Source organism: Acanthopagrus latus, chromosome 14 (assembly GCF_904848185.1).
Source record: "Acanthopagrus latus isolate v.2019 chromosome 14, fAcaLat1.1, whole genome shotgun sequence".
Lineage (NCBI taxonomy): Eukaryota > Metazoa > Chordata > Actinopteri > Spariformes > Sparidae > Acanthopagrus > Acanthopagrus latus.
Window position 1 is genome coordinate 670,170 of NC_051052.1, and position 26,196 is coordinate 696,365.

The following is a 26,196-nucleotide window of genomic DNA, read 5'->3' on the forward strand; positions in this document are numbered from 1 at the left end:
ATTTAAGAAGCTGGAATCAGACAATTTGGACTGTTTCCTTCTTAAAATAATACTCAAGCTGCTCAAAGAGGGGCCCTTGTTTAATCAATATGAGAATGTTTGATATTATTTTGATTTTAACATTCACGCAGTTTTTCTGCAGGATGCCTAAACATTATTTTGTATAATCTGTGCACAGCAGGCAGACTGACACTAATTGTTTGTGATTATTTTCTTGATGTAACAGTTGACAACAAATTCATTCATCATAGCAGCTCTGCTTATTTGTTTTCTTGTCTAGAATCGAATGAGACGATTGATAAGCTACCAATCTGAAATCCTCTGAACTAAAGAAACAAACCTTTTTTTAGCTATGACAAAGACTGAAGGGCCCAGATCAGTTTCTTGTCATATCCAGACTGTTCCAAAATTGATTTGCATAAGTCTTGGCGGTAATAAACTACATGAAATCACATGATTGGATCCAAACCACATTTGGAGGTGGTTGCAAATGTGATTTAAATCGCTCACATTTGGTTTCAAAGTTACACAAAGTTCGGCATGCTAAAAGATTTCTGCTAATTCTTCTTTTAATATACACACTAGGCCCAGATATCTGTTAAAGAATTAAGAGCTGAATTATTTTTACATTTTATCTCTTAAATTTTCTGCAGCAGCAGTGCCACAGTCATTTTATTTCCCCGCCTACAGGCGCTGAATGAATGGATGCAAACAAGCCAGTGCCTGCTACATGACAAACACATCCAAAGTAAAGAAAATCCTGTGTTCCTGCTGTAAATCTCTGAGGTGTGCATCAGCTGCTGGCTCAGTGTGTACTTCTGGGAGGATGCCTGGCAGAGAAGAGGTCCAACTCTGCCAAGATTGTCTTCATATACTGTAAACAGTCAACCAAGAATACACACACCAGAATGAAGCAGAAACTCCTGCACATAACAACACTTCAACACTCTTGGCAGGGTGTGATGTGAATACACACAACGGCTGAGTAGATTAAGGCAGAGACTCGTCATGAGCTGAGCGCATGTTTCACAGAGCCAGCAGAACCAGCTTTCTCTGGATGTGTCTATTATAGCTTCTGTAACTGCTGCTCTCTGCTCTTCTCTTCTCTTCTCTGCTCTTCTCTTCTCTTCTCTTCTCTACTCTTCTCTGCTCTTCTCTTCTCTTCTCTGCTCTTCTCTTCTCTTCTCTTCTCTTCTCTACTCTTCTCTGCTATTCTCTTCTCTTCTCTTCTCTGCTCTTCTCTTCTCTTCTCTACTCTTCTCTGCTATTCTCTTCTCTTCTCTTCTCTGCTATTCTCTTCTCTACTCTTCTCTTCTCTTCTCTACTCTGCTATTCTCTTCTCTTCTCTTCTCTGCTCTGCTCTTCTCTTCTCTACTCTTCTCTACTCTTCTCTGCTCTTCTCTTCTCTGCTCTACTCTTCTCTGCTCTTCTCTTCTCCTAAATATTCTCCTGTCATCTCCACTTTTCTAAGAACTGCTCCTTCTTTCTCCCTCCTCCCTCTACCAAACCCTCTCCTCTCCTTCATGTCTCTCATGTCCTTGACTCGACACTTGACTCTACTTCTGTGCTCTCCTTTTTCAGCCACTCTTCTCCAGAATCACATTTCCTGCTCTCTTCTCACACATCTACTCGTCTTCTCTTCGAGTGACTCTCCCCTCTCCATCCTGTACATCTCCTGGCTTCACCCTCTTTTAGCTTCAACAATCCTGGCTTTCCTTCCCTGTACTTCTAATTCCCTCCCCTCTCCTCGTCGTCCTCCAGAATTACTCATTTCATTACCTCTCCTTTAGGATGCTCCAAAAAGTACTCCCTGTCTTCTCATGTTTGGATTGTACAAGGGTATACTCACAGTTTGGTAGTGTACTTCAGTAAAACTGATTAAATAAAAAAGGATGGGTTAACCTGGTAAAGCAGATGCTGAGATGCCCTGCCTCCAGTCACTATTGTGGTTCAAGCTTCTTTAAGATTGACTCCTTTTGTCAAAACAACCATCTTCCAATCCATTCATGATGTTTTGTTAAGTCTGTTATTTTGTGAAGGTTTTTTGAAAGGTGTCCTCATATCTTTTCCTGAAGACCTACAATGATGATTTCATTCATTATGATACTGAATACCAGCCCAGTCACCACAAAAAAACGCTGTTCTTGTGGTCTGGTCACAATCAGGCACGTAACAGTTGGTTAGGGTAAGGAAGCCTTCTCACCCAGCCTCAACACAGCCATCATCCTCCCCAGCATCCAACATGAAAGTCAGCTCAAATAGATATAACGTGAACATGATATTTCAATATGATAAATATGGCATGCTTTGAACATATCAAGAAATGTAAATGTAAACCTGCCAACATGTTCTAGTAGAGGCTGGGTAGCACATCTACTGGTCCTGTGGCAGCATCTTTGAGAAGTAACGTCAGTGACATCACTTGAAGTTGGGGGATTTAAATGAGTTTGCTCCAGAAACTCAGACATTACAATGCAGCAGTTCTCACAGGCTGAGCAGTGCTCCTGCTGAGGACACCAATCCTCTTGTGGTGGAGTGCTGCTGCAGTGTAAGGGTTGTCAGAAAACCCCCACATCTAGAGAATATCCATGTATCTCTGCACGTAATCAAAGCAGAACCCAAGCGCTTGGACTGAACGAGACTATCCGTGGACATCACGCTGGACGACACAGTGTGTGTGCACGCCTCATTGGCTGACCGCAGCCAGAGCAGACTGAAGTACAATCACTACTGTAGAAAACCAGACTGTTAAGGAGACAAAGACATACTGATGCACATCATCATTTGTATGTGAGCCCACACACTGGCAGCATCTTGACAACTCATCAGGATACACCACTGTCTTATTAGAGGAGTTTTAATGTGTGACAACAGAAATATTGGTCTTAATACACTGCTCTCACAGATGAACTTCACAGTCATTTTTGTGATAAAGAAAGCCTTTAACTGACACTTATCAAGACCAGATATTACCAATTTGAGTTTTAGGGTCAGGGGTGTCACAATTCTCCATATTCACACCTGGATGTGAAAAGATCTAAAGATCAATTGTTTGATGCCATGAGAACAATGATTTTCAAATGATATCCATCACAACTAAAGGTGACAGAGTTCAACATTAAATACCAGCCTTCAGTGATTCAACTATGAACAACTGAGTTTGTTACAAAGTTCAGATACGCAAATCTGTCTGTAGTCAAATGAATACGCAAGAAAGCCAGCAGGGGTGCAGAGACACGAAAATGATTCAGGATCAAGATAATGATCCTTACATTAACATCATATTGTCATGACTCCTGTTTGTGTTGTTCTTTGTTTCTGGTTTTTGGTTTTGATTTCATGTTCTTTTTTTTCTATGTCTTGTTGTGTTATGTGTTTTGTTTTTTCTATGTCTTGTTGTGTTATGTGTTTTGTTTTTTCTATGTCTTGTTGTGTTATGTGTTTTGTTTTTCCTTGTCTTGTGTCTCATGTTCTGATTTTTCCATGCCCTCATGTGTCCTTTAAGTTCTCCTGTGTTCTCCCCTCTGGCTCCCTCTGTCTGTTGTCTTGTTCCCTCCTGGTCTGTTCCTCTGTGCTCCTCCCCCTCATTATCACACCTGGCTTCCTTCCTCCTCTCTCCTCACCTGTTCCTCGTCATGTCATTAGTGTCTGTGTATTTAGTCTCTGTGTTCCCCTCACTCCTCGTCCAGTAATTGTTTTCTGTTGGCTGTTCTCAGTTTTCTGAATGCTCTTGTTCCAGGCTCCTGCCCCAGTTTGGTATGTTTTGATTTCAAGATTTCCATGTTTGATTTGTACTTTGCCTCTTTCTTTTGTACTTTGTTGAACTGTTTAATTTTGCTACTTTGTCTAGCTGGTTTTGTTTGCTACTTTGCCTTTTGACCTTTTGTCTGCTTTTGGTTTTTTTGTAACAGCTTTAAATAAAGCTCGTCTTTTGTTCTCCTTATCTTGCCTCCATTAACTGCATTTGGGTCCACCTCCCTTTCCATAGTCTTTCCCCTTTAAAACCCCCACCTGACACATATTATGCTATCCTTTCAAAGGTTTAACACCTGACACCTGATGAGGTCTATAACTTCTTCACCCTGTTCTCCAGATGACTTTCAGCAGCCCTTCAGTGCCCCATGTTCCTGTTGGCCTCCAACAAATCTCTTCCTTTAACAGTGACTCTTCCCCTCTACATGTTGTCCTCTCTGCTCTGATGAAACAGCTCCTCTCTTCCCCTCTGTGCTCATCCCCTTACTGTAGTATTGTGTCGCTGCCCACTCATAGATTTACCATCTTACATAAAGTCATTAGCACAGGTGCTTCATTTATACCATGAGAACAACGTTTAGATGTCTCTCTGCTTCTCTGCAATCCACTGTTTCGCTGCCTACTCGCAGATTTACCCTCTTATGTAAACTCGTCAGTAATGGGGGTCTCTTTTCACAATATTTAGACACCCACGCATGAATCCAGCCTGAGAGGAATATGTAGTACTAGCAATCAAACACAAAAGGAGCAGGGAGGAGGAGGAGGAGGATATGTGCAAAGGGACGGCTTACGATAGAGAGACATGGAACTCGGTGAGAGAGATGAGAGCGGGAGATAGAGGAGGAGAGGGCGTCGACACTAAGCTGACAGAGAAGAACATCATTGTCCTGTAACACAGGCACACTTCTGCCACTGAGCTGCACAGCTCCCTTTTTTCAACTTTTTAACCCGACTTATTCCTCCTGCTGTCATTATAGATGCTTTCTTTTCAGAATTTTAATCATGTAATTATTTTCTGCTCTCCTTATATTTCTGATATTTCACATACTGTTTCTCATCCTGCTTGTAATAATGCCTCTCTACTTGATACATATGTTTGATAGCGTATATGCTTCTGGAGGATATAACATTTTCAAAAAGCAGACAAAACAACTGACCACTTGCTGTGAAAGTGCTTGCAGCAAGTTACAGAAACATGATGTGAGGTTTCAGTTTGACTGGTGACCAGTCTCCAGAGACTTGGATTACACTGGATGAGCTCCAAAGAGCCATTATAGCTTTGATTTTTTTCACCTGCCTTTCCATTGGCCTGGGTGGAGTAGATAATGACTGAAGTTTCTCTGGTCCAAATCAATGACTTGGAACAAAGCACTCAAACTGAGAAGTTACTGCAGGTGTTTACAGTGATGTGAACTCAGGCTGTAATCATGTATTTTCCAGCCTCTGCTATCAATGAGATTTAAGGTTTTTTCAAACACACCCTCCCACACACACACACACACAGTGTATACACTGTAAAACTCTTCATAACAAACAGTGTAAACTCTGCTTTATGTTAATGTTGATCTAGACTGGATGCAAGGAGTGTGTGAGCATTCTAACCTGCACTGTGGGTGTTTCTGCTTATACTCAAATGTTTACTTTGTGCATGTACGTCTTTATGCGTGTGTGTGTGTGTGTGTGTGTGTGTGTGTGTGTGTGTGTGTGTGTGTGTGTGTGTGTGTGTGTGTGTGTGTGTGTGTGTGTGTGTGTGTGTGTGTGTGTGTGTGTGTGTGTGTGTGTGTGTGTGTGTGTGTGTGTGTGAGCATATTGAATATAATAACAATAAGCCAGCACTGCTGCATTCAGATTGCTGCCAAGCGTGGGCTGAACTGAAGATCATCTCAGCAGAAACACTGACATGTTTCACGCCACTATCATCCTTTCGACTAGATTTGTTACAACAGCTTTACTAGGCTTATTCCCACCACACATTACTGCACATGTAGCCTGACACACTTTGATTTAACAGAAACAGAACAAGGTTTCAAGTCCTGTTGGTACCCACACAAAGCTGCGTGTTGGCTGGGACACATGCAGAACACATTTCAAGACTACAAATGCCACAAGACATTCTTTCCAGACACATACCCAACTTTGGGCCAACAATGTCAGTACTGCCATAACTTATAGGGGTACTATAACATTCCCAAACAATAAATCTAAATGACATGAGAGGCTTTTGTAGCTCTGTGTTCACAATATGAGATGTACACCCATGGGCACAAGCAAAGTATTTACTTATTTAGTTTGAGAGTATATGGAAGTGTAAATATTCTTCTGAAGGCAATAAACAATATTTGTTTTCTTTTATCATTAGTAGATATAATTCAGCTTCAGACAAAAGATATTTCCCTGTTCAACAGCTTGTAGCCATTACAGCCACTCTGTCATTTCATTGTATTATGGTCCTTTTTTTTATAACAAGCAGAAAAAAATCACAACTAGTGTGACGATGACTCGGTAGCTAACTTGCTGGCTAGCTAACGTCACATTGTAATTGCTGATTTGTGCATGACAGTCCCACTTTTGACATATTTCATGTTCATCAGTCAGCCCTCTCAAAAACGAGGGGTAGGTGTAAAAATTTTGCTGGCAGCACTGTGAAGCCTTAGCCTAATGGCCTAACGAATACCAACACATTAACATGCTAATGTTTGTAATATATTCATAATGTTAACCGTGCTCATCACTTACATACCATGTCAGTATTTTAACATTTGCTAATTTTGCACAGATCAAAAGAAAAGCTCGGACGTGCATCAAACAACAGGCTAATAAGTGAAACTCATCACTCCCTGCACATGATAACTCACTTTGCTGCTTTTATCCTCTACAAGGAGGTTATGGGTCTTTACCCAGCCCTTAGATTTGTGGACATTTGTCCTGAATGGACATCAGAAACTGTTGTTAGTGTTCAGCTGACTCTGTGAATGTGAATTTGTGCCTTCAGGAGACACAAGAGTTATGAGAAGATGTAATACAATTTTATACTTCAAGGCTTCTGCAAAAAATTAATCATTTTCTCTTAAAAGTTTAGGACGGCAGCGCACAAATCAGCCCCCAAAGAGGATCTTTTTAGCCTGTTATGGCAGCACTGGTGGAGCAAGGGGATTTTGTGCTTATTTATACATGTTTATTCAATTTGGAGATGCTAATGAGTACACTGCTTGCTAACATTTGTTTTCCACCTGATTGGAGCGCTGAGCGGCAGATGTGTTACCCCCATAGACTGCAAAACAGAGATGGAGCTGCTTCAGTACAGCTGCACTGGGACCAACTTGTTAAAAGTTAGCCCAAGGGCATGTAGTATTCTACTGTGAGAAAAAGAAATGCCCCAGTTTCTTTTCATAAGGATTATTTTCCAAGACTTTTTCTTTAATAAGCAGGAAATATTGGAGAGAGAGGAATAACTTTTAACCATAGTCCCATGATGACACCGTTTGTGGAAACAAGCCACAAGGAACTGATCATTTATTTAATTTAGTGAAAGTATTTTCCTGTCAAAGAGAAAAGAGATTTTCAGAAATGTCTAAGACACATATTCAAAACGACAAAAGAAATCTTACCAGAAACCTCTTGGTGAGGTTAAATGGGAGTATATGCCTTAGTAGTTTGGGTGAATTGACCCTTTAAAATCTATAATGTATCTGTTTGTTTGTTTGATTGTTGGCTCAAAACACACACACACTCACACACACACACACACACACACACACACACACACACACACACACACACACACACACACACACACACACACACACACACACACAGTCACACACACACACACACACACACACACACACACACACACACACACACACACACACACACACACACAGTGCTGAGTGTGAAAGAGAGACTGAAGTAAAAGATGTTTCCCACACCAGTCAGCTGCCTGATCACAACTGCATGAGTGCAGCTCTCAACAGAGACGAAATGTCTCACTCCTCAGCAATGTCCGTTAGCAGCTCTGGACAAAACAATGTATATAATTCAGACTTTTTAAAAACAGGCTGGAATCTGGATGAATCTGATGAGGTATATGATCTGCTGCTTTCTGGTGCGATCATGACAAACAGGATACACAGGGAATAAAAACAGAAACTTGTCCACGGCAGTGTGCATCCCACAGTGCTGTGCCAGGGCTGGATAGAAGTCTGGCTGCACCAGTTGGGCGAAAAAAGGCTGAGGTGCCCCAGTAGTTCAGTTGGTAGACTGTGCACCCCGTGTACAGAGGCTGTGTTTTCCTGCAGCTGTGGCAGTCACCCCATCTCATTTCCAGTCTGTTTTCATCTCTCCTGTTGAAAAAGGCTGTTGGCAGTCATCTTAGTGCAAGGGTCAGCGTGTAGGTTGCCATCTTGCAGTGGGTTGTTGTTTTAAATAGAGACATTAGCATGCAGATAGCAGCAGGGAGGAAAATGCTGACTGGAATAGTTGGCCAATTGTAGGCTTATACCATCAGTCTACATCCAGTGAGTCACACTGACAACCGGTCTCTTGAAAGCTTCACAAGACAAACTTGAAGAGTTATACAATGATTAATGGATCTGTATACATTATTTAGACTTCTGTCTAATGTTAGCTTTTTGCTGCCGACATGTTGGGTTAGGGTGAAGGTTCAGGTTATGTTTGGTTGTGGAGCGGTATGTAAATTCTTGATGTCTCTTACCACAGAACCATGTACACCTCTTCATCATGTGGAGAAATCTTGACAGACATGTGGTGTATTGTATGGTTGCTAAGCTGTGATTGGATAATGACTGTGTGGGGGAGGGGTTAGCCAATTATACTATAGATAAGTGATCATGGACAGAGAGGAGCTAGTGTCATTGTCCTGATTGTGAATTGAGATCACCGGAAGCAGTTTGGAGTAAGAAACAGAAACTATGAACAGCCTTTCTGTCATCTTGCAACAAAGCAACGTCTTGTCCAGATGATAAAGCAACTTTTTTGACATCAGGCAACACCTCATATAAATATTTTTCACAGGTCATGTTTGCTCTTGTTCACTCTGGCCTTCTGTAGATCACTAACATGTTTTTCAGTGAGCAGCACAAAGCGGCACTGGCTCTTTTCTCACATCCACCGTGTGGAACTGAACCTGCAGGTCCTCGCTCTTTGTCACTGAGGTTGTCCTTGTTAAAAGATCATTTATACAGGGTGACAGAAATCATTTATTCCCAGCAGTGGGAGACAAGCTGAGAAGCTCTCTCTGCATTGTAAATCAGCCTGGAAGAGTCTGAAAGCAGTTAATCTGTGCAGAGATGAGATATGACAGGATTTGAAATACTCTGTCACATATTCTGAATGGATTAGTGAGCCTTACATGTGCAGTGGTGAATATAATAGCAAGAAACATGATGGGTATCAGTGTTCCTGAGTACAGCGCTCTCTGTCTGCTGAGTGGAATTACCAGCTCTGCTCTAAATGATGAGTTCACCTCATATGGATGACCTCACTGTCTTTCATTTAGGAGCACACACTGCGCTGTGTGTGAGTGTGTGTGCACGCACATGTGTGCGCACACGCTGGATGGTTGTTAATTATGTCAAGTCAAATGAGCTTGACTGAATGATTACCTGCTTGTTCATGCGTGTGTGTGAATGCACGTGAGTGGTGTTATTTGGTGTGCACTCTGCAGGCACATATATGCTAATCTACCTGATAGCAGAACCTAAATATTTCAACAGCACGCTGCTCTGGCTGCCAGTGTGCTGCGTGTGTGGACTGCAGTATCAACAGCTGTTTGATAAACACTCAAGTTTCGAACACATCATGAATGTTACATGAAGAACAAACACACAGCAGTTAATGTAGCTGGATTTTACCATAGCAGATGACATAAATGTTAACCTATGTAGCCAGTATATCTGACAGTGCAGGCCACATTTTCAGATTATAACAGATCTATATTCTGCTTTATAGTACACTTGAGAGAGAGCAAGACTACAGTTCCCATTGTGCTTTTCATGGCACTTTTTGTCCATGACTCTCGGTTTTCATTAACCCAGTCACCAGAATATCAGCAAAGTAGCTTCCAGCAAACCTCAGATCAGTTCAAACTTTAGGTTTCTTAAGTTTCTTTTCACAGAGACGTGCTCATGCTTTGGTTAAGTTTAAGCATAAAAACATTTTGTTAGGGTAAGAAGAAGATCAGGTTTTGGATGAAAATACAGCTGGAGGTGGCCTGGGGTTTCCTTAAAAATATTCAGTGGTGTTGTAGTGGGAGACTACCTTCCTTATCTGTCCAATTATTCCACTATCAGACCCTGTGACTGCTCAAAAGTTAAAGTCCAAATCTGAGGAGAAACAGCTCTGAGTCTAAATCCAAATCAGAGACAAGACAGCTCAGAGACTAAGTCCAAACCAGAGGCAAGACAGCTCAGAGACTAAGTCCAAATCAGAGGTGAGGCAGCAAGTCTTCAGTCCAAAAAGGTGTTTATTCCAAGAGAAGAAGTTATAAATCCATGAGGTACCCCAGGGCAACTGAGAACTTTTTTTTTATAACTGGGGTCAAGGTCACCAACGCCCACTTGGACCACCCCCCTCGTCATGATCACGCGAGACTGTCATCTCACTATTCTCATTTTTGTCTGTGTTCCTTAAAGCCTACTAAGTGTCTCACCCAGGCCCCTATCTGTGGCTGCACCTGCTGCTCCCCCACTCCAGCCTTTTTAATTATAAAGGGAGCATCAAACCTTGGTCTGACATCAGGCTCAAATTCCCTGTTAACACAGAACTGCAAGGTGTATTCTCAAATCAATGTATATGCATGATCATGACCCTGTTTATATTTGTCACTACAGTGCGTCGTTGACAAATGTTGAAACATGGAAATCAAACAGGAGGATCAGCATTGTGCCCACAAGCATGCGTCTGTGTACATCACGTACAGGAAGGTGAACAACACCTCACAGATGACACAGTGTCACTAACTGGGCAGGAAAGAAAGAAAAGGAGAAACATATATGTGACATCAACCTTTGTCTGTAAGGTGTCAGACAGTGTGTGGTTACAGCTATTGATGTTCTGAATGTTGGTTTGGTGGCAGCAGGAGGTACCCTGGATAAATCTGATCCTATCAACAACCTGCACATACTGCAGACTCTAACACTGCTAAACAGAGAGGGCTGTGGTTTAAAATAAAGAGTAAATTAGCAGTATGACACAACTGCCATACTAAGTGCAAGAGTTCATACAAGTAAAATGAGCTCCTGCATCACTTGCTTCAGTTGCTCAGGTTGCCATGGTTATCCACTGTTGTTCATCCATCAGTAACTCAGCAACAGCAGTGCACACAGAAGTTGCCCTCTCTCTCCTTGCTGCTACCGACAGCTGTGGCATGATCACCATCGTGTTAACTTCGGAAACACTGACGTAAATGAGAAACAGGGCAGCCAAACAATTTCTGTAACATTACAAACATCTAAAATGTATGAGATGAGTTAGCCAGTTTAGAGGAGATGAGAGAGTGAAGAGGATTTTTGATGATCTCTCCTTTACTAGAAGAAGAGGAAGAGAATTGGCGAACTGCTGCTGTGGCAATAATGCTGTGACTCTGTGTGAAAAGGGCTAGTAACTCAGGGTCCACCAGCCCTGAACCCTGCAACCTGGTACGCCCCATGGGCCAAGTAGCCAGTTAAACATGGCCAAACAGAAAATTCATAAGCAGATGTGTGTTCCCGGTCCGAGCTGAATCCCTGGGTCCCAGTATGTAAAGCCCCTCAGAGAACTCCCACTCCCATCTTCCCACAGAGAGCAGAGAGAGGAGACAGTAAAGACAGCAAACGATGACAGTAACACATGAAGTACAGACACAGGCACGTTACAGAACACACAGCCCTCCCAACATCACCATCCACTTTAGACCCAAACACATTTGTTGCCAGGGCCCCATGTAACGCCCTCCACTGCAGATCCCCTGATCTCATAGGTAGAGGGAGCTTACACAGCACCCTCCACCTCAATCCTGCCATCGTCTGCCCATCAAGGTAGTGCTGCCACTGATGCTCCCTGATCTCTGTCAGCACTGTTGTTAACCTTCACTAATGCTGCATACAACACTTTCCCCTTTACGCCTTAAAAAACCCCAGGCTTGGACCTTCTGGACCTGCCGCCAACCGCAGCACTGGGAAAACCAGTGGCTCCTCCCCCTTTGCCTGACAGAAGGAGTCCAGCAGGGATGGAGCCAGTGAGCCCAGCACCTGCCCTCTCAGCCTCTCCAGAAGTCTCAGAGATATCACACCTGCCTCCTCTGACAGCTGCTGTGGTGTCCTCCAGTAGAGCCCCTCCATCCTTCTCAGGTGGCCCAGTTTCACAATGTCAGCCCTCAGACCACAGCTCCACAGGATGACGGGCTCTCCTGGCTCCACTGCCCCGTCTCAAACATATCTGAGCATACATCAGGTCTTTAGGACCGCACTGTAGAACAGCAACAGCCCCATGATGTCAACAGCCCCCAGATTCAAAAGAGCTGTCGGTCCAGCTCAGTGCCACTAGCCCTTCACCAGCAGCACCAGTGCTGGGTCTCCCCAACAGATATCTGCATGACACGGCAAACTTTGGGCTACTTTCAGCCTAAAGGCTGCCACTCTGCTTTCCTCTGTATCCTTTCCAACAGTTGGATTAAGAACCGCCAGCTTGTGCCACAGTGAAGAAGCCACCAAATTGTTTGTTATCAGTGTGCAACCTCTGTGGGAGACCTTAGAGAGGAGCACTCCACTTTGCCATCCTGATAGTTATGGCTGACAAGGTCCCCTCCCAGTTGCTACTGACCCAGCCCTCCGAGCCCAGGTACACCCCTAAAACCTTCTACTCATCATCTTCTGCTATTATTATCCTGGTCTCATCTCCACTCTGGCTTCCTGCTACCCAAGTTTCTCCAGTGCTGCTCCTGGACAACTTTGCCTTCCTGCCAACCGAGCTTGTCCACCGTTTCCATCCACAAACTCTCTGTGCTAAAAAAATTCCTTACACCCTGATTTCAGCCTCTGATCTCTGCACTTGGGTCCAGTAAGAAACCACGACATAACAGAAGGAGAAGGAGAAGGAGAGGAAGGGGGAGGAGGAGAAGGAGAGGGAGAAGTAGAGGGGGAGGAAAAGGGGGGAAAGAAGGAGGAGTGTTTGGTCTCTGCTAACCTGTCAGTGTTAGCAGCACTGTCTCTTTGAACTGATCCATCACCAGACTCCCCGAACAAACTGTGAGATTCTGAGACTTACTGACTGAACGCTAAATCATCGGAGCCCTCTTGTGATTTGATCATTAAATCAAAACCTGAAGCTGTTTGCTTCCTTGTAAAATGTGTCAGTTTGCTGCACCAGCCTGTACTGTCTGACTCTATAAACATGTCACATCGACCTGCTTAACCCTGTTTGAGTTTGCCTACTTCTAGATGTGACAGATGTTACGCATGAGGGATTTCTTTCTTTATGATCTCAAACATCATATCCATTTGTCCCAGTCTATTTGCACATAGAGACGCATATTAATTGACATGCTGAAGCCAGGTGTGAACTTACAGACGGATCATTCAGGACAGAAGTCAACACCAAATCTCAACAGTCTCTGAGGGTTTTTTGTCTGCCGACATGAGCTCCCATCAGGCAAAAACATGACTCGTGTAATTCACACCCTCAGTCCCGTCCCTCCCTCCTTCTTCAGTCTTTCTTGTCACTCTGTGCCAGGTGCTGTCAGTGACACAGAATGAACACCATCACAAATGGAGGTATTTGTGCTTTAGCCCACATCCACATAGCTCGACCTGTATCTGCACCGGCCCAACACTGCTCTGCTAACTTCATCCGATTTATGGCTTTAGTCAGTGGCAGGGGAACACTCTGTAGCAAGGAACACAATGCTCTGTAACACCGGCTCCACATCATCCACTTAGGGTGTGTGTGTGTGCGTGTGTGTGTGCATGCCTGTGTGCTTGTATCCAGAGTGAAACTGAAGACAGAAGAAAAACTTAACTTTAGTGGCACTAAATCTGCCTGCACACTGACCACTACACACACACACACACATATACACACACACACGTGCACACACACACACACACAAGCCTGTTTTGTTCTGCCATCTCCTGCTTTTAAATTCATAATCATAAACCACACATAAGCCTCCACTGACTCCAGAGCAGCGGGCTCACCTCGACAATCCCATTCATGTTATCCATTTGTTTGTTCTGCACACACACACACACACACACACACAAAATATGTGCATTCACACATACACACAATGAAAGGGGATTGGACGGCTTGAGCTGGGCTCTTCAAACCCAGATTGTGAACATTAGCGTAGTGAGAAAGACCTGGCAGCTGCCCATGTTGAATGAGAGAATTTCATGAGCTTGGCAGAGAACCACTCAGATCCTCTCCATCATTGTAATCCTGGGCAGCCTCAGGACGAGACTATTCATCCTGGCTGCAGCATGATGGGAGATGAGCAGAGGGCAGAGTGCCATCAGCAAGGCACAGGAGAGCTCATGTGGATTAGCCTGCTAGCTCACTGCTGCAGGACTCGTGTTGCAACTTAAAAAAAAAATCGAAAAAAATAAAGAAACAAAAGACCTAAACATTTTTGTCTTAAGAATAAAGTTATATTCGTTTGAGGAAAACAGAGCTGTAATAACAAAAGTTTGGGAGGCTCTATTAGCCTCACATTACCAGATCATCTGTGCCAAACTGTAGGTGTTGGACAGACACTGCACTAGTTTTGGGAATCCACAAAATGTCTTAAATTGCAAGGAGCCCTTTAACTGCACATGCCGGGCTGCGGCTGCCCGGAAGATAAGGAAGCACCACCTTCTTCTGAGCATGATGGGATGAGGTTGGAGCAAAAACCAGAACGAGAGGCAGCTTCCAGCGACAATCCCTGGACTCATGTGGCCCCACTATTTATAACAAAATGTAACAAATAAATCAGTTCCATGAGGAAGGGCACACTGAGCCTCCACGTAAAGCCACATACTGTAGGTGAACGTGTAGTTAGCTAGTTAACATTAGTTAACTTCAACCTTTGATGTTGTGAGAATTACACTGAGTTCTCTTAGCTGGTAGTCTGGTGGGCTTTAGGAAACAGGCAACCAATGTCATGCCAACATCAACATTAACTTTCATAACTGCAATTAATTGCACATTTCAAAATAATCAAATGAAAGTAACTTGTGCTAACCCAATACTCCTGTACTTTTACTTGAGTGAGTTTCTTAAATTGTATTTGTCACTTTTACTTGAGCCATTCTTCTGAGTGTAACTGCAGTTTAACTTGAGAATATATTTTCAGTCTCCATCAATCACTGCTTATTAGTGAGATTATGTATTCATTCTCAAAATAATTTCTTTCACAGGCTCCTCTGATGAATCAATCTGGAGGTCCCAGCTGTAACCTGAGCTCTTGTGATTAGTTACAACCATCCAAGCCTCTGTGCTCCTGGGCACAAACTTGATGTAATCTCCCCTGACACACAGCGAGCGCCGGCAGCACCCGGTGCTTTATTCCTTTCTTCAGCTCCCTGCATCTATCTGAGCGAGAAAGGAGGAGAGAGTGAGCACGAGCAGATGGCAGAGGAAGCAGAGCCACAGCCAACGCAGCAGAAAAAGTCCACCTTTCTCTCCAGCCAGTGGGCATTAATCACACTTTGCCTCGCACCAACTTGTACTGCTACCGATCAGCCTCCATGTGAGAGCAGAGCAGCACCCTGTAGCACACTGCAGGGTGCTGAGAGACAGAGAGGGGAAGCCAGATGGGACATTTAGAGAATGACTGCAAGTAAGTCTGACAGAGTTTACTCGTGAGTGTGTGTTTGTGAGTGTGTGTTTGTGTGTTTGTGTGTGTGTGTGTGCGCGTGTTTGTGTGTGTGTGTGTGTGTGCGTGTTTGTGTGTGTGTGTGTTTGTGTGTGTGTGTGCGTGTTTGTGTGTGTGTGTGTGTTTGGGAGAAGAAGTGATATTTGACACACCTGACCACTCGCCAACTTCAAGAACTTTGCTAACATCTGCTGGTATTTAGCTCTCGCAAACACACTCTGACTGAATCCTGACTGAAGCTGGTGCATGAGCTCAGCAGTGCATCGAGGGTGGAAGTGTGAGTTTTTTGGCTGTTTCTCTGTTTTAAATCAAGTCTCCAGCTACTTCGGTTGTTCAACAGAATGCTGTTTTACTGTGAAGATCGAGAAATGTTGACTGTGCAGCAAGGAGCCTAACACTGTTTTCTATCAGTGCGAACCCAGACCATGCAGCTCTGGCACACACCCTTGTAACAATCCAAACGTAGTTATTATTGGCAGGATGACTATGATTTTGCTGTGAGGGATATCTGAGAGTGAATGCATGTGTGTGTTGGTTCCCCAGCAGGTTATCTCAGCAGTGCCTGATCAGCAGAAACATCTTTACCTGTCTGCCTACAAGTGTGTACAAGTTTCTGCACCGGGAAAGACAAACAATTAAGATCCAGTGTGAGAACTATGACTCCAACAAATTATGTTAAATTAATACTGATTTGCTTTGACGGGTACGTTTAGAGGAATGATTTCTGCCTGGGTGATGCAGTGATATGAATGGTGACCACTTCCTTTAGGTTCCTAGCTGCACATTAGTTATTAGCAGAGTTTCAAGCTGAAATATCCACCCTGACCTGCTTCTGAGATCAGGGCTTTTGGAAAAGGGAACATTCTGTCATCATCTCCTCCCTCCATGACTTGGTCCAAATATCATAATATGATCTTGATCCCAGATGTTAAATCTAGGGCTGTAACAACACACACATCTAAAATTGTAACACTCAGATCCATGAACCCGTCTCACGGTGTTAGAAGGCAGAACCGCGACACAACTTCTAGGTCCAGCCCTATGAGCTATAAGAAGCCCCTTTCACACAGCGACGCAGCATTAACACCACAGTGGGTGCTTCGCCAATTCTCCGCTGTTGGTCGTTCACACAGAGAGAAGCACTGCTGGAGTAAAGACGAACCGCTGTGTAATTCACACAGAAAGCATTGCAGAGGCTCGTAAACAGTACAGTCGTCATGATGTGACAGTACACATCATGATGATGACATGTGTGTGTTTTTAAGGTGTTTCCCTGGCATCCTCCTGTCAATCTAAACCTGCGGATAAGTTATAATCATATGGATGCTGGTTTTAATGTGTCGTGACTGAGATCCTGACCCACCAAACATTCTGGAAAGTGACAAAGTTATGCTTTTGCCCCAAATTACATAATTACATAATCGCCATCAGTTATCTGGACGCTGTCACTCATGAGGATGGAGGCTGTTTTCCGGGGGGCAAGTTCACAGAAGTTTCGGTCAGGGGGGCTTTTTTTTTTTTTTTTAAATCACAAACACTCAATAAGTTAAAGTTTTTCACTGGTGACAGACACTGTTTATTGGGCAGAAATGTGACAAAGAGTCGGTAGGACAGGCGGGAGGTCAGACAGGAGGACAGACAGGAGGACAGACGCTTCTCAACATACAGCTGCGGTATTTTTTTCGTTGTTGCCAAAGACAGTTACAGTTACTATGTTACCTTAGTTTTGTCCTGTAGCGTTGCTTTGTGAGACATTTCTCTCTATTTAGTTGAGTGAGGGGCCTGTGTAGTAATGACACTGTATGATGGACACACACGTCCTCCAAATGCGCAGCCAGCTCATCCATTCACACTGGTTCAGTTTGCCAATACTGCACCTCTGATACTTTCAGACGAGTATCATCAACAGAAGTTATTGAAATGTTACATAAATTAAAAAATTAAGTCATCAGAGGGCCACCATGAGATTAACAGATTTAGTTACTTTTCAGCTACATCAGTTGTTCAGCAGAATGCTGCAACTCTATTTTACTGTGAGGCTCCAGAAATGTTTTGTGGACTATGACACTTCACCTGCTCATTTTATATCACCATGGAGATGATGACTGGACTTTGGGTGAATTGCTCCTTTAAGGTGCAGCTGATTTTCCGAGGCTCTGACCTCATCACTTCCCACAAGGGCACACAAAGGTCTATGCAGCTGGTGTCAGGCTTTGAGTCAGTACACCCATATTTTTATTTGAGCTAAATGCTAGCATGCTAGCAAAGAAAATGGTAATGTAGCTACTGCATGGTTAGGGTTAGAGTGGTTAGTTAGTTATTATTACTCATCCAATGGGGAACATGAATGTCTCTATCAAATGCCATAACAGTTACCTGATAGTTGCTAAGACATTTCAGTTGGAACCAAAATCTGTTAATCTCATGATGGCTCTCGGATGACTCGTCTGTGGGATTTCACATCTGGGGCTCATGAATGTCAGGGCTCAGTAGTATGGATTCCATCCAATGTACACTATATCATGATGCCATGTAGACCAAAGTGGTGCCCCATCAGACTGACCAACATAGGCATCCCTTACATGGCTCAAAAGGTTAATTGTGAGTGGACAAATGTAATCATGACAACAGGTATTTATGTTTACAGGACATCGTCACACCAAAGCATCATCTTTACTCTCTGTGGAGCATGAATGCAAAAGTGAATTAAGTTCTGATTTAATTCTGAAATGTTTGACTTTGGTGGCCCGAGAAAAAAAGGTCAGGGAGTTCCTATAACTATAAAAGCAAATTTTAATGAAATTTAGCTTGCAGTTACATAAACATTTTGCTCTGAACCAAAGACCATTTGACCAATCCTCAACTGCAGGGAAAATGGGGAGAAGTACATGTAAATGGACACAGTGTTTGTCAGTGCTTGTCAACCCTTTGCACACTTTTCAAGTAGTGAGAAAATTCTTCTGTCAGTCTTTGTGCTGTACTATGCTGTTTCACTGGCACACATTTAGTGCACTGCACCCCCACCTCCTCCCTGTTAGTGGTACAATCCACTCATGCAGACAGATTTTTCATCAGTTTACCTGCGAGGCCTGAAGATGGTGAACACATTCCACCAGACAGTATCTGAATCTGCAAGTGTCTGACATGTCAGGGAGGCAGAGCACTCCACTAAAGTGATTACTCGGGTCATGAAGCGTCTGATTCATACCCTGCATGAGCCCTTAAGTTAGATTCTTGTGAGGGGTGGCAGACGGAGGCTAGACCTTACTTTTACGTAATACTTTTTCCTTTCGGTGATGGTTTCCCCTGAACGGTGTTTGGATGAATGTGTCAGCCCTGTCCTGCTCCTGTGCCTGTCTGCAGGCTCGTAGAAGTCAACCGGCCCCAAGACTCATTCCCTCCACAAGATGACTGACTGCCAGACAGCAACTGCCTGAACACACCTTCACTTCGCACTGCCAGTCAGCACTTACATCACAAAAATGACAGTGATCCTTTTCTAAAGTGAGGATTTATGTTAAAACGTCTCTATATATTTTTTTTTTACAATATTTTCTCAGATTCCACATTTTGTACTTAGTGGACATGTCCCAAATAACAAGGTGCATTTATTTATCTTTTTAAAAATAAATAAATAAATAAAAATAGGCTTTCAAAAACAATCTTATTATAGTGCATTGCTTAAGCAATCCCTATTTAAATTGCCAGATTTTAAGCAACATCTTGTAGGTTTAGGGATCTAACCCTTTAAACAGAGAGCTGGTCCAGTGCCTCCTAGACAGGAGTAAAGCTCAGGATCTAACAATTCACAGAAAAAATGACCTCGTGAAGGAGACATTTTCCTCATGAAGAGGAGACACTACAGCTGACAACATCATTGTCTGGTAGTGCAGTTTGAGATTTTTGTTCTGGGCATTCATGCAAAGTTTATAGTTAATTTGATCGCCTCCTTTAAATATTTAAACATGAAATATCAGAAATTGTAATACATAAACTGTCTGACATTGTGGTGGAAATTTCTGTCAATAAAAGAGTAAAGTCAGATCTGTCTTTTCGGTAAGTTTAATCCAACCATCTGCAGATGGACTCACCACACAGTCAAATTCATGAGCTGAGTGAATGAGCCCAGAGTAAAGGAGTGTTCACAATTTATCCACAGATAACAACAAGGTCAGGGGAAGAGACAAGCACTCTCGGTGCCAGCAGTGATTAAGCTACACACATACGTACATACGACTATCCCAACCAGACAGGCTTCTCATCCACACAAGACATAAAGTTAAGACTTCATGACGCATGACCTGGGACTCTGTGTGAAGCATAAAATTATCAGACATAAAACATGAGACAAGAAGGCGACTTTCTATCCGAGTTTTGGCTGGTTCGTGACTCTACTACAATCATATAGGGCAGAGGTTAGGTGTTCATACATTTGCATAAGAAATCATATTCAACAAAATAGTTCAAAATTCATCAACCCATAATGAAAAGGAATTTTTCCATCACAACATCAACAGCTGCTGCTAACAGCTCACATAACTGACAAGGTTACACATTTTCAAGTAGGCCAATTTGCTTTGATAAATCAACCACATATTCAAAATTGAGCATTATATAAGAAGAATGTCACAACACAATCTGGTGACAGCTGAGGTATGAGCCAGTTGAGTCTGGTTCATGTCCTTTGTTTGTTTTCTTTGCAATTGGTTCATGGAAAATGGAAGCTGGGGAACACGTACATTGCAAGTCCATATGGACAAACTGGCTCCCTACTTATCCTCAACAGACAGCAGAGAGCATCAACCCCTCCAGTGGATATTTTGAAGCTGGACAGTAATTGATGACATTTCACAAGTTCACAGGAATACAGCTACAGACAAGAATACAGGTGGAGAGTACAAAGGGTCAGGTCTGGACACTCAAGTGTGATCAGACTTTGATGCAAACATTAACCCCTGTCACAGTGGAGAGACCAGTGTATCCTCAGCCACTGAGGAGAGTCTCTCTGCTCCATGAGACATTCACATCACACTGCTAATTCCCCAGCACAACTGGTTGCTATGCCAACATCCCTGATAATCAGGGAGCTCACTGGTGATCTGTTGAGCTTTCATCTTTTCACGTAGTTGCTGTTGTCTCAAACTTGAGTGAATAGATGTCAGATCAGACAATACTGAATTATTAATGGTTCAACATGCATCACACAGACACAGACACACACACACACACAGACACACACAGACACACACACACACACACACACACAGGAGCACTGTTGTTGATGTGTTGATGTGAAGTGAGTTACCCTCTGACAAGGACGGTCGATGTGTTCATTAAGCTGCTGGGCTCAGTAACATTGGGAACACTGTGCTGTGCAGCGTGTTCCAAGATGTTTGGAATTAGAAAAAGTTAGAGAAAAGATCTGGTGAAGACAAAGGGTCTGCAGCCAGCCTGCCCTGCACACAGCCTGCAGCCGCACAGATATAAAGTGTGTGTGTGTGTGTGTGTGTGTGCGTGTGTGTGTTTGGATATTAACAGTAATGCTGTGTGCTGATCTGAATGGTCATTCATACAACAGGATGAAAATAAGTACGGTGCGTTCATAGGACTAGAGCAGGTTTCCAGATGAAAACCAGCTGAAAAATCTTGCACCAGAAACAGATGAATGTGTTTCCTGTGGCCCCTCTGACATCACTTCCTGTGGACCACTTAGTAAGGGCCGTTAATCATTACCACACACATTCATACACAACCAATTTAAGCAGGTATCATTGATGGATTAATGGAGAGTGTGTAGATGGATTTACTGTATCTACTACTTCAACATGTAATAGCATAAGACCTTCTAGAGCGGGCCACAGGGGACTGATCTGGGCTTAAGACTTACACTTTAAAGGGCAATTCAGTGACCTCGGTTTGAAACTGCAGACTGTCTACCAGAAAATATTACAGCATGTTTTATGGATTCCTGACACAATTTTCTATAAGAAGCACTCAGCCCACTATCTCGATGCTAACACATAATGGGGATTCCCATTAACGCGCTAACAGTTTACCTATACTACTGTAGTAAATATATTTACTAATCAAACAATACATATTGAACATAAAATGATATGTGTGCTCCTATTTACAGGCATATACAGTATTTCATATGTTCTTGAGACAAACTTATATTGATTGATTCATATGTAACTAAGCCGTTATTATACTGGGCAGCAAGGCGCCAATTTGGCCGTCCTTTTTGCAGCTCGGTCCACGGATTTAGACAGAGGGCGGTAAATTTGGGGTCTGCTTTGGGCCGCCAATTTGCCACCTCGGAGGTTACACTTATTTCTGCCTCCATTATTATCTAAATCCAAGATGTCAATGTGCCGGCAATTGCGTGAGGTGGGCAGAGAAGTCGATGACGTGCACTGTGGTTGAAATAGCAGATCACAGCAGTCAGTCCATCACTTCATCCCCAGATGTCAAGATGAGCAACTAGAAACCTGCTGAGGTCCACGAGACGCAGTGTCTCCTCGGTCTCTGCAGCTGTTTGGTTGTGTTAGCTTGTTGTTGTAGTGGCAAGCTAGGAACAGTTGCTACTTTCAAATTAAAAGCCCCCCGCTAAGAACTCAGCTCTAATCTCCAGTGGGGTGCAATGGAAAACTCTTATTTTGAAGACAAATTCGCTGTCACTGTTCACAGCCCAACCTCCAGCTTCACGTCACTTCACATGTTTATGCCTACCTCAGAGGCGTTTTTTAGAAAAGGAGGAATATTACACCTCCATTTTAGAAAGTCAGGCCGGCACATTGCCACCCACATTATCTTGCAGCAAATTACTGCATTTTCTATCTAAAAGGGACTGAACTGACTGACATGTGATCTGCATTGTCACTGCAAATGCGACTCATGATATATGGTCTATACAACAGAATGATTTCACTGGTTAGAACTGAAATGACTTTTTTGTTGAAACAGAAAGATGCAAGTATGGAAAAAAGGTACCGTTGTGTACCGGTATCGAATTCCAGGTACCGGTATCAGAACCAGTGATCGTCAACCCCGGATCTCTCCTGGCATTTAATGACGATATGGGCTGGGATTCATGTGATTTCAGATGGAAATCAGCTTGTCAAACAGGCTGTTGAGCTTACAAAGTAATAGGAAAGCCAGTGAGTGTGGATTAGAAGAGAAATACCTCAACAAAGTAAATGTGGAGGTGGAGGAGTTTAAACACAGAGCCTGGGCTCAATGCTCACATCATGGGCTGAGGAAATGTGAATGCTGAAGTGGAGAATGAAATGCATTATATTTTTCACTGTCCTTTATATTATGATTTACAACAAATATTGTTTTAAAAAGTGTATGTTCCTGATTTAGATCTAATAGGTCCTGAGGACGGAGCTCTCACTGAATACCTCTTTATTCAGTATAAAACTAATGGATACAGATATAGTTTTTGGTCTGTTCTGTTTCATTCATTTATGTATTTGGGTGCTTGGGGGCTGTGTTGGTGTTTCCTAACCCTATCCCCTAGAATCTTTTTATTTGGAGGAGATCTGTTGAGTTGGATGATGTCTCTGTTGCGATGATGGTGGATTAACAAGGTGGAATGTTTGATTTGTTGTAAGTCAGTGTGTTTGAATAATTCCATGAGTGATGGGTCATGTCAATGGCCAGACAGGAAAATTAAATATTCATTTATTCATTCATTCAACCCCTACACAACTAACACATTCCAACATCGCTTTGTGCAGTATAAAATTAAAAAGTAAAAAACAGCCCTGTGCTGACTGGGAGGATAATCCTTGGCTGCGAATACACTCAGTCACTCCTCTTGTCAGTAGGTGACAAAACACTTTGGTCATTGAGTTTTGGGGTGGAGGAAAAGTTCTGAGCTCAAGTTCCTCCTTGTCTGAGTCTGCCACGTTTCAAAATCCATTTCTCAAAGAAAGGTCTTATCAGTCAGCAAAGGAAAAACTCCTAAAAAAACACAAAATCAACACAAAATCCTACGACTGGGGAGAAGAGAGAAGATAACACAAACTGTATCAGAAGATCAGCTCTGCTTCATCTTTATCTGTTTATCCTACCCTGCACTCGCCCAGGGTCGGCCTCGGGCTCAGGCTCTACCTCGTGTCTGTCTTTGTGTTTGGTGCAATGACCTCAAATCTGGGAACACTCACACATACACAAAACACATGTGAGGGCAATTCCAGGTGGTGCAGGTAAAGGCACAATCATACCATGTAACCATGGTCTACACACAGCTCCACATCGGAAACAATGGAGGATCCCAAGAGAGGTCATCCAAAGTCATTTCTCCCTCTCATCACTGACTTAGGCTGCTTCAGCTGGGATTATTCATTGTGTCTGCTGAAGGTCTATTTATCCAACCCAATTAAGCAGCTCTCTAACATTACCATGTTACTTTGAAGCAGCACAGAGGTCAAGCTGTCTGTTTGCTCAGATGCTTTGCTGCTGATGAGGAGGAACGAGACATTTCAAAAACATGCTCTGACACAATAATGACTAATTATCAAACCTTTGAAAGATCACACACACAGGCCTGGTCGGTAGGTTTGCACAGCCATAAAAACACATGGACTACGTTCATTGCTGTTTGTGGACATGTCATGGTGAGAAGAATTTTGTTTTGATTTTTTATGATGTCTTTTGCGAATGTGAATACTGACACTCTGCAGGTGGCCTAATTAATTAGAACAGCCTGACTGCGGCTGATGCAGACACCCATATTAGGGAGAACAAAATTCCAATATATCAATATGTCTCCTGATACACACACACTCTTTTTTGCAATGACAGACAACAGGCAACACCTGTCACAATTACCCAGATCAACAATGACTTATACAAACAAATAGCTTGTTTTGTAAAATGAATGATTTAAGGCTCAAATACATTGATAACTGCAATAATCATCTGCTGGTCAGCTCAACATAACAACACCACTTTCTGCTTCAGTGACCGCAAAATGCAACAAAGCTCATTATATATATGTGTACACATGAACAAGCAACTGTGACACAGATGGCATTGTTTAAATAGCTGAAAAATGAACTGATTGATATAAAATTAATTGGCAACAATATTGGTTATCAACCAGTCAATAGTTAAGTCATTGTTAGAGCTCCAGTTGACAACACTGACAAACTACTGCATCGTGGAGGCCTACTGGTTAAAGAAATAATAAACTCTGTGGCTGTAAAAGGAAAAAAAAATAAACACACCTCAAAGCTTTGACACAACTACTGAAGACCAGAGAAGACCAAGGAGTCCTGACTGTCCTGCAGTCCTCCACAGTCACCTGACCTCAGCCGAACAAAACACACACACACACACACACGTAGGACGACCCATGTGAGGAAAGCTCTGTTATCGCTCCACCTGGAATTATAGTCATACTGCAGCAAATGGTCTGGGGAGGGTGAAATCTGAGTGTAAGGGAAAACCTCAGAGAATTTAAGATTAAATTATACAAGACAAATACAAAAAAGAAAAAAGGTTTCACAGTGGTGAATTTTAAATATGATCAACTTTTTAAACAAATGATTGCTGATTGTGGCTAAAGGATGGTTTATGCTCTGCCAAAGAGGACAGGATTCTCTTTTAGAAAGTGCTGATCAGAGATTTTAAAGAACATGCTGCCTTTTCCACATGTAGTTTATCCATGGTAAAGGACAGGTTTAGGGGATCCCTAAATACATTTCTGAGCTTCATCTGATAGAAATATCTATTTCTTATTCACAATATGATACTGTAGCTTTAGAGAGATTTTGTTGAAATGGATTGGTCTCAGTCAGGTGATGTTGCATACCTTCAGGCTAACACTCGGCAGGAAACTGGAGGCACTTAAAAGCTATATCCTTTATCCAAATGTCCACAGAGGCAGTCAACGCAAGACCCCCCGCAACATGCAATCTCACAGTCCATCACACTGCCGTTTGCATGCAGGGATCCTGCGCTAATTCTCCAAACCCTCCTCTGTGTGAAAGATTCAGATGTGGAGAGGGGAGATATTTCGCTCCGGCGCTGATCGGCCTCTGGAGGTTGTATCAGGGCCGCATTATTGCTGAACCGCCCCAGTCCGATAACTGCACAGGTCCACTCAACTTAATACAGAGAAATGTAACGTAGTAACTGTAACGTAGTAACTGTAACTTGTTATGAGGAAAACAAATATCACCGCTGTACGTGGAGAAGCATTTGTCCTGCTGTCTGTCCTCCTGCCTGTCCTAACAACTCTTCATCACATTTCTGCCCGAAAAACAGCGTCTGTCACAAAAAACCTTAGCTCACCGAGTAATTCAAACATTTCCGGAGGTGAGATTTTAGATCAATAATCATCAGTGACGTAGATATAATGACTAGGTGGTTAAAGACAATTATTAGAACAAGTACAACAGTGTGTTAAGTTCAGAAAGGAGAATCCTTTCACTGTAATGAGCCTTTAAACACAGAACAGACAATTATGACACATCACTGTATAATGTTATACAACATCCAAAAACATACAGTATCGTCTCATATCACAAAAAATGCTTTTGCCCAGCCCTAATTTAATGAAAATTTCCATTACT

At 42.8% G+C, this 26,196-nt stretch overlaps 1 protein-coding gene across 16 annotated transcripts in view; it reads right to left on the minus strand.

The window, feature by feature from the left end:
- Nucleotides 1-26,196, minus strand: part of plekha5 (pleckstrin homology domain containing, family A member 5) — a 217,622-nt gene that overhangs the window by 169,699 nt on the left and 21,727 nt on the right. Inside the window, exon 4 of one of the 16 annotated variants that reach the window (XM_037121042.1) lies at nt 6,947-7,024. The exons of 14 other annotated variants lie outside the window; for them this stretch is intronic. In XM_037121042.1, the coding sequence (XP_036976937.1) occupies nt 7,012-7,024 (13 nt within the window). In that variant the 3' untranslated portion in view covers nt 6,947-7,011. Of the gene's footprint in view, nt 1-6,946; nt 7,025-7,823; nt 8,110-26,196 lie in introns of those variants that run through there. One more of the 16 variants, XM_037121041.1, reaches the window with a different exon arrangement.